The sequence below is a fragment of the Cicer arietinum genome, chromosome 2, assembly GCF_000331145.2.
Source record: "Cicer arietinum cultivar CDC Frontier isolate Library 1 chromosome 2, Cicar.CDCFrontier_v2.0, whole genome shotgun sequence".
NCBI classification, from domain to species: domain Eukaryota; kingdom Viridiplantae; phylum Streptophyta; class Magnoliopsida; order Fabales; family Fabaceae; genus Cicer; species Cicer arietinum.
The window spans coordinates 14,582,418-14,592,749 of record NC_021161.2 but is presented as its reverse complement, the minus strand read 5'-3'; the positions used below and the strand labels follow the sequence as shown (position 1 = coordinate 14,592,749).

The window sequence follows — 10,332 nt, the reverse complement described above, 5'->3', positions numbered from 1 at the left end:
TAACAATAATGTAATGTTATTATTTGAAATAATATAACGTTATTATTTGCGACAAAACAAAGTAGGATATGAACCTTGGAGAATAGTTTTGCTTTGGTAAAAGAGTGCTAGATGAAGTAAGGGCTCGTTAGACTTTTTAGTATAACATGTTTAGTTTAAACTTGTTGTTGGTGTTTGGCTATATGGAAATTGATTTAGTGTTTTACTACTTGGTGTTGGATTCCTTGGTGTTATTTTTGGATGCTTAATTTTTGGGTGTTTTGTGATTATTCTTGAATAATGCAATTTAAGTATGATAAAAAATAATAATTGAATAATATGGTGAGTTAAAGATAGATATATGGTGAAATGTGTCAATGAATGCATTGATGACGTGAGTTGTTAGGTGCACGCTCACAAATTGATGACATAATTATTGGTGATGTGTTGTCAAGTGGACTTCACAATTTCTTTCAAGAAAAACACTTATGGGCGAGGTGATATTCCATGATCATATGCGCATGCATGTAGACATTGGATTAATGTGTTTAAAACCATGTTTCATTAATTGTTGTCTATGATTACATAACGGCTATATCTTATCTGTTGTGTTAGTTGGTGACCCTTGGTATTTATCGATAAGGTTAAACACCTCTAATTGTTAGGATCCATTTATGCATAGTTTGACATGACGGTGAAAGTGTAGTAGAGCCATGGCTTCGACCACCAATTCAATGTGTTAGTGCAAAAGTTGTTTTAACTATAATACTTTGATTGAAGTTTTGATGATAACAAAAATAATAAGAACAATTATCCCCTAACTATTTACAAAGTGTGCAAATTAAGTTAGAAGGTGAATATTTATATTAATTACTATCTAATTTAAGGTAGCATAAATTAAGTAAGTTATATATAATATTCTAAATATTTTTAATACATAGAATATTATTAACTATTAAACAAGTACTTATATTTACTAATGGCGTAAATCATGATACATTAAAAAGAAGCTTTGCAACAAGTATCTGATAACTGACACTCCGAATTAGGCTTTAAAAGACACAAGAAAATACAAGTCAACGAATGATCCTTTGATTCAAAGATCAAAGAATAAGCAAAATGAAACAACTAGAAAAAAGTCAATGTTATGATAAAAGTAAAGTCCTTTTATGAAGTAAATTACTTTGTAATCTTTATGATGCAATGGTTTCTATAGTAGGACTATTATCTAACAAAGTCAATGGTCTAGTAAAAGTCAAATCCTTTGATGATGTAAATAACTTTGTAATTTCAACGGCGCAATGTTTTCTCTCATAAAGCTATCTTATGAAAAAGTCAATGTTTTTATTCAACAAGTCAACATTGAAAATTAACTTGTTAGTATTCGTCCGAAAACAAACTTCTAAGAGAAACCATTTTGTTCCTCTGATGATGTGGCATCATAAAATGCAAATGATTTACATCCTAAGACCGTGCTCAAAGAAGATTTATGAAAAAGCCTTGAACATATCAAAAGAAAAGAATGATATACACTTGAATTGATATAAGATTGAATTGTATTATTCTCTCAATGAGAGTTAAAATTCAAAAAAAAAAAAAAAAAACATTATGGACAATTCAGACACAAACTTGACTCAATGTACTCCAATCCAATAGTGGCAACTCTTTCATTCAAAAGAGGTACCTAAAGAGGTGAAAAAATACTTCAAGCTTGGAGAGGTAGAGTAAAGAATACTTTTATACTATTGGATAAACAGTGGATTAAGTCATTGACTATACTGAGACAAATCTCTTTGGGGATGAATAGATATAGCAACAATTGTTGCGAACTAGTTAAACCCTTCCAACTAGTCTAAACTCTATTCACTAAATTTCAACACTTAGAACACGGGAAATACACAAACTACATTTTCATATCCACATAACTAATCCAACAAATTGGTACCATGATTTTACATTTATTTAACTAACTCAAACGATAGTTTTAAATACGTAACATATTCTCACAGTTATTCAACTACTCCAAATTTTTCGTCAGAATCACTTATCACAAATTGAGACATAGATTTTTAATGTAGCAGATAAAACAAGTAACTAAATACTATAAGGTAGGATAACACGTTTGCAAAATAAAACGAATCATGTAACACCCCGATTTTTAACAGCGCGAGTGTTTTTTTTTAAACAAAATTCATAAAACAAAGAAATAACGAAGGAAGTACTTTTTCGATAAAATATTAAAGTCGTAACACAACGACAAACCTCAACAACATTTACAAGCAGCGAAATAGTTTTTGAAATAAAAATCCAAAGTATTTCAACATCAAAATACACCGGGGCTATGAGGTCTATCAGACATAGCTCAAACCCCTGAGATATTCTCGGCAGACACCTGTACAAAAACACTGCCCCAAGAATTTTAACTCCCCCACGTCACATAAAAAGTGGTACATGGACCCATCAAAACAAAAGTCAAGCTGACAATATGAGGTATAGGTACAATCTTCCAAATTGAAATAAATACATCCATAAAAGAAAGACATATATCCCTATACAACCGTCTAATATGACCATGCTTCAAAAAACTATATAACTCTGGTGATCTTCACCCGCCCCACAAGATCCTTCTGACACAGCACCGGTCAGGTATGTCTAACTACGTGTCCATCTCTAGGGTACTACTCGTTAGGACGGTCCTGGTTCTCATCTGAGAGCAAAGCCCAGATTTCCACAATAATTGTAATGGTCACCAACCGAAATTAACAAATAACACTTAGCATTTAAATTTTAAATGCACAAAATAACCTTCAATCTTAGCATACTCCTTGAAAGGGTTTTCACATGTCAAACATGCATAATCAAAGTTGAAAAATGAAGTTTTTAACAAAACTGCACTGTCGTATTTGAATACAGCATCCTTGTATTCGAAAACAGTGATATTTCATAAGTCAGTAGCAAAAATAGCACATCTGTAGTCGACAACGAGACAAGATGTAGTCGAATATGAGATAGGATGTCAACAGCAAAAACAACATCACTGTATTCGAATACAACATTCTTGTAGTCGAATACAATGTTGTTTCTGAAGTCAGTAGCCAAATCAGGACATCTGTATTCGAATACAACCTTCTTGTATTCGAATACACAACAGAAAAAGTGCAGAAATCAGTTTTGAAACGTTTCGAAAAAGGTTTCGCAATCAATCAACACTTACAACAAATCCAAAACAATCACACTTAGCAATTAAGGCACAATCACAACAACAACTGAGTATACACACGCAATCATAACATTAAATCAAATATGACTCGCGTGCCACGCACCCTAAATGCAATGCGTATATGCCAAAATGCATGGACTCAGAATTCCAAACCAAACCCTCATCGAATGGGCGTTAATCATAATTGTATGGCCTATCACAGGCCTTGTACTAAATTACCGAGATGCCACCTATCACAGGTCAGGACGATTTACTAAAAACGTAAATCGTAAATGTACCGCCTATCACAGGCCAATAGTACTATTTATCGAGGTGTCACCTATCACGAGTCAACACGATTTATAAAAATGTGCAGTCTATCGCAGACTTTCACGACGTGATAATCCCCGCAAGGATAAGATGAACCAACAAATCACATGGAATCATCTCGTGGCCCATTCGGTCACCACTATCACCATGGCTCATCCGGTCGCCATGTACTATGAAATTCTTGAGCATACTCTGACTCTTTCTACAACAATCATTAAGTAAATGCAGCTATTAAAAGATTCCTCATTTTTAATACTTATTTAACACTAATGATATTTTAAATATCACACAGAGCATACTCAAACATATTCTCAAATTCAATCCACAATTCACACCAAATCATATCAATTCATTTTTCCCCAAAATCCACACATAAAACACATCTAAAAAATTCATAATATTAATTATGAACACATCAATCACAACAAACATAAATCATCACAAACCACACTTCAAAACACACCGAAAACAAATTCCACTAATTCACACATAATCGAATTAAATTTATTTTCCACAAGTTCACACCTCAAATACATCAAATTTCTTTTCCACAATCTTACATATAAGGCCCTAAATGCAAACTAAAAGTTAGGAAGAAGCCTTTATCTTAATGGTAGCTTTAACGAGCGATTACGGTACCGCGATTAATTCTGATAAAATCTTCGTTTTTTTCGTCGCTTCTAAAGTTAGTTCACTAGCTCCGTAGCGGAGAGATGAACAACTTTCCATTCTATCTCTTCGGGAAATAAACGTGGAGGTTTGCGTTTGACGGTTTTGAAATCACTAACACCGTTTTTCTTCGTTTTCGAATCAGAGAAGAATACAGAAGATGAAGAGAAGAAGTCGAGTAGCACGGAAATGTTTTTCTTTCACTATCACTTGGTTTCTTGAAGCCAAAGAAAGAAAACGAAGGAGAAGAACAATGAAGGGTTCGCGAGACAGGGAGAGGAAGAATGGGTTCCCTTTGCCTTTCCTTTCCTCTGTTTGTTTTCTTTTCCTTTTCTTTTCCTTTTCTTTCCAGTTTCCTTTTCCTTTATTTTTCTTTTCCAACATATATATATATATATATATATATATATATATATTAAACCAACACAATATCTAAATATCTAGATATTTTAAAATCATCATTTCCACATCACCTCCCATCACTTCTCAAACCATTTTGATAAAAATATCTACTCTCATCGCAACTCAATTGACATATACAATTTTCAGCAACCCGAGATACTTTTAACAAAACTGTCCGGCATTAAATTCTTCATAGCAAAAATAAATTATTCTTCGACAAAAGATTCACCGTACTTAATCTAATTTATTTATCGATGAATAATTTTAATCGGGGTATCAAAAGATATTTTTGGGCATTAAACTCACAAAATATCAATAACTTGGCTAAAAAGCCTCAGATTTCAATACCAAAATACATAAATTAGAATTTAAAACTATGGGTCTTACAAATCACGTCTTGAATTTGATTCTCAAGAAAGACAAAAACTCGCTAGTTTACAACTAGGGGAAGAAGGGGCGATAAAATCATGAATGACAGTCCAAATCGATGGCTAACATGTCATTTTAAGTATATTTAAATATGTAATTGGTCCCTACAAATATATCACTTTTTGATTTAAGTCCCTGTAAGTTTTTTTTGTTTGGATTTAGTCCCTCTAAAATCAAAGACGATCAACTTTTGTCCTTAACGTCAAATCAATATTACAAAAAAGAGCACCGGGACATTTGGCCCTATAATTGCTCACCAACACAACTTCTATTATGATATATTACAAATTAAAATATTTTATATTATTAATTAATAAATTTATTAATTATCATTTTATAATTAGTGTTATTTCATAAAAAAAATGAATAGAAATTAAAAATGGAGTTTATGAAAACCAGTTTTCTTCCGTGCCGCAGTGGTATTCTAGATCTCTTTTTGTAACTTTTTATTTGACGTTAAAGATCAAAACCAATCGTCTTACATAGATTAAATTCAAATAAAAAAACTTACGAGAACTAAAATCAAAAAGTGGTATGTTTGCAGGGACCAAACACATATTTAAACGTTTTAAGTAAACAAGTCAAAAATCAATTAGCTTAACATGATATAATAACAACAATCATTCAAGAAAATATAATAAAACAATCTTTTTAAAGAATATATATTCAAACAATCATCAAAATGGTAATTTAACAAACAATAATAAATAAATCAATTTATAATCTATTATTACAATTCATAAAATCTCAATTTTAATAGAGTTAGGTTCTCGACAAAAATATATTTTTAGAAGAAAATACCAATCAAAATACTTAACACTTTTTCCATTCTAAATTTCCAAAATAAATGTACCATGAAAGTTTAAAACCAAGTACAAATGAAAGTTATGATCCATAGCTACAACGTTTATGAAGACACACTGGAACCATATTCAGACTCGAAAGAGAAACAAAATGTAGTATAGGTCAGACAACAGATGTTATGCGTCTGAACCTATGCTTGAGGCGCATTTCTGCCTTCCTGACTCAGTCGACTTGCGCCTAGGGCGCGTGGCACACGGTTGACTGTTTAAAACACAATAATTGAGTTCGACACTCGGTACTAGCGTTTTATTATTACTTGCAACGATTCAGTATACTTGTTGAAACGCTATCAATAGAGCACTTCTAGCTGTGCTTTTCTTTTGTGTTTTGAATCTTATTTTCATGTAGACTATGTTCTTATCCTTACATTATGGTTGGAGGTTAACTATGTTCTTATCAATAAAGACTTCAAAATCATGATATTGTGCCCTTAAAATTTAAGAATTGAATTAAGAACTATTTGTGATATGCTCTTTAACAAGCACATGCAATTTATTAACTCTCATACTAATCAAGACGGAAATTTATCCAAATAATATTTTTTAAATTATGATCCAATTTTGTTGTAGAAGAATTTTATCAAAATATAACTAGTCTCACTTATTTTAGATTTGATTTATGTCTTCATTTTCTTGGATTTTTTTTAGTCCCCCAAGATTTTTTAAATTTTAACTCCCTTAGTCATTTTTGTAATGAATGTTTTATATCCAAATGATGGGTAGAGAGTAAGATATAAACTTATTTAAAATGAAAGTCGGTTTCTATATAATAATTTTAACATTTGCATATTTTCTTTATTTATTGTGTCATATAGCATTCTAAGAATGAGCAAACATACCCTCTTTTCTTGTTTAAACTGCATGTCATAAAAAAGTTATTACTTAAATATTTATATCATCTTTTATGATCAAATAATAAATTTGAGATTTCATTGACTATCTAATGACAATGAAAAAAAATCATACTTTATTAGTGAAATTGATGTACAAAAATCAATTACATAATTTAACTAGTTCCTCCTACTCATTGAATCAGTTACTTAAGGTACATATAACTATAGTCATTAAAATTCAAATTCGGGTAATTAAAAAGTTTTTAAACATGGGTACGAAAATGTCAAGGCGTCGTCACCATTTCTACTCCCCACTTTAAATTAAAAACTCTTTTAATTACATATGTACAATAATTTTTGTGTGAATTATAGGCAGTAACAACAACAAAAGGATTGACACTTACATCCAAATATACTTAGAGTTTGAACTAAATTGATTTTATACTTAGAGTTTTGATGATAAAAAAAATATTCTATGAGAACAATAAACTTGACTTCAAAGAGAATGAAAGAAGATTTGTGTTTTTGAAGAAAATTTAAAATAAGGTTTGATTCAGATTTATAATTTAAAAAAATCTAAATTAAGATTTGTGTCAGATTTATAATTGAAGAAAATCTAAAATAAGATTTGATTTAGATTTATAATTGAAGAAAATATTTGACCAAATTGAAAAAAAGATATGGTCATGATTTGAAGAAGATTGATCTACAAAAAATATGAACATAATCAACCTGAAGAATTTACAAAATTATTCTGAACAAAATACGAACATAATCAATCTAAAGTGTTTACAAAGTCAATCTGAACAAAATGCAAACATAGTCAATCTGAAGAATTTACAAACTCAATATGAACAAAATTAAATAGAATCAATATATAAGACTTGTACACACTGGATTCAAAAATAACAGATTGGCTAAAGAATATATTATTAAAAAGCAACTTGTTCAAAACTATTTTTGAATACTATGATTGTTGACTAAACTAGAAATGAAGATACAATTTAGAATTAAACAAGAACTAAATTTAACTAAAATGAAGATACAATTAGGTTAATGTTGTAGATGTTATTATCAATTTTAAATCGTGTTTTGAAAAATATTTATAAAATCTCAACATTCAGTTTTTATATGGTACATAACTTGAGTTGAAAGTTTTTATTGAAAATTTTTATGCATGCATTTTGTGTAAGTGTGAATGTGATATCCTGAACCTTATAGTTTAAAAGAATTTTTTTAGACTCTATTTTGAAACCGCTGCGAATCTCTTTCATAACTAGTATATTTGACTTTTAATTTCAATTTTGATTTAAGGTGTTACATAGCCTAAGGTCAGCCTCTTATATATAAATATATAGAGAACTTCTAGCGGAACCTTTCTTTTGTGTTTTGAATCTTATTTTCATGTAGAGCAAATTTTAATAACGATAGTAATATAGATTGCATGTCAAAGAGCTTACTTAGGTTATGGTTGGAGGTTAACTATGTTCTTATCAATAAAACTTCAAAATCATGATATTGTGACCTTAAAATTTAAGAATTGAAGAAATAACTATTTGTGATGTGCTCTTTAACAAGCACATGCAATTTATTAACTCTCATACCAATCAAGAGAGAAATTTATCCAGATAAATTTTTTTAAATTAACATCCAATTTTTTATAGAAGAGTTTTATAACAATCGAATTAGTCTCACTTATTTTAGATTTGATTAATGTCTTCATTTCCTTAGATATTTTTAGTCCCCCAAGATCTTTTGAATTTCAACTCCTTTATTCATTTTTGCAATGAATGTTTTATGTTGAAATGATGGGTAGAGAGTAAGATATAATCTTATTTAAAATGAAAGTAATTTTCTATATAATAATTTTAACATTTGACATATTTTCTTTATTAATTGTGGAAATACAAAAGGTAACGACAAACTTAAATTAATGCTCAAATTGGCACCGGATCAACAAGTAAAGCTTTAATATATGTCTTCATTAATCCTTCAGAATGCGTGTAGTTATCTTTATCTTTGTAATAAACCTCAATAAAACGTGCCAGGTTGAGAACGGAAGTCAAAAGAGGCAATGGAACTTTAGTTTGCGTAAGACAATCCTCATTCATATCTTTCCATGCATTTTCAACTCCTTTTTGGCATTCTTGAATGGCAGCTTCCCTATTTGTATCATATTGTGTCATATAGCATTCCAGGAATGAGCAAACATGCCCTCTTTTCTGTTCAAACTGCACGTCATAAAAAAATTATTACTTAAATATTTATATCATCTTTTGTGATCAAATAATATATTTGAGATTTCATTGACTATCTAATGACAATGAAGAAAAATCATAATTTATCATTATCACATCACTTTGATATATTAATTCTTAAATATTTGCACAAATATCTATCATATTAAATATTATTGAAAACGTATAAAACTTGTTTGTGTATAATTGTGTCATATATCTATCATATCTATCATACTAAATAATTCTTAAACGTATATTAAATATCTGTCATATTAAATATATTTGTCCTTACATTCATATATTAATGGTAGAGAAATATTTTTAGAATGACATATAATAATAAAAAATACCTCATTGGACACAATTTCATCATTTAACCTGCAAACAAGAGCAGCACCATTTACAATTTTTGGCATTGTAGTTACCCAGTTGAAGATGTCTTCCGTGGCTATATCTCCCATGCCAATATAAGAAGTTGTAGACAACACTGGATAACCAGATGTTATCTTTGATATGGACATGTACTCATCTATTGCTGGTACATAATTTTTGTCCAACCATCTGGCCTCAGTCATATAAGCTTGGACTATTTTTTTGAACTGTCATCACCATGCAATATAAATTGTTAATAGAATATCTATAAAAAAAATATTTTTCTTTATTTTATGATGTCAAATTGTATTATTATTTAATATAATGATAAGAAGTTTTACTTTTACGTACAAAAACATTTAATGTTAAGGAAATCATTCCTCTTGCTATGATTTTACCATATAGAACAATTCTCTATTTTTTTATAGAATAAATAAAAGTTATTAATAAAAATATTTTATGACAGAAAAAATCATTAATAAACTTTTCATAAATTTGTATTTGTAAATTAAGCATACAATAACTTTTTCACAAAGTTGTTTTTACATGAAATCATTTTCACAAAGTTGTTTTTTCATCTGTGATGTTTCTTTCACTAAAGTTTTCTTGCTCGTCTTTGAATTTTTTGAACACATCTATAATTTTTATTGAACAACCACAATATTAAATGCATATTAGAGTTTGTAGTAGTAAAAAAAACACAAGAAAGAAAGAACAAGATAATGTATAATATTATTTCAATGTAATGTGATGTTCATAGATTGGATTGAAGTTGGCTTGATCATGTTGAAGACCAATATTAAAAACTATAAATGTAAAAAATTGAAGATTTTATATACCAGGTGAAACGTAAAGTCCACGTTGCCTTAATACTCTAAATAGCACGGCAAGAGAATGAAGGTTATCTTCAAGAATTATTTCTCCATTTACAACATAAGTCTTGTGAATAAGTTGCAACACTTGGTCGATCTCATGTTCAAAATGATAGCCGACACCCAAACGACATATGGAATCAA

The 10,332-nt window shown here is 29.5% G+C and overlaps 1 protein-coding gene across 1 annotated transcript in view; it reads right to left on the bottom strand.

The window, feature by feature from the left end:
• Positions 1 to 8,581: 8,581 nt before the first annotated feature.
• The window catches only part of LOC101494014 (probable terpene synthase 2), a 2,194-nt gene continuing 443 nt past the window's right edge, over positions 8,582 to 10,332 (bottom strand). Inside the window, exons 2-6 of the mRNA XM_027332077.2 lie at positions 10,156 to 10,332; positions 9,879 to 9,951; positions 9,715 to 9,730; positions 9,295 to 9,543; positions 8,582 to 8,935 (exon numbers count right to left, since the gene is read on the bottom strand). The exon at positions 10,156 to 10,332 is cut by the window's right edge and continues 169 nt beyond it. Coding sequence (XP_027187878.1) covers positions 8,642 to 8,935; positions 9,295 to 9,543; positions 9,715 to 9,730; positions 9,879 to 9,951; positions 10,156 to 10,332 — 809 coding nt within the window. The 3' untranslated portion in view covers positions 8,582 to 8,641. The remainder of the gene's footprint in view (positions 8,936 to 9,294; positions 9,544 to 9,714; positions 9,731 to 9,878; positions 9,952 to 10,155) is intronic.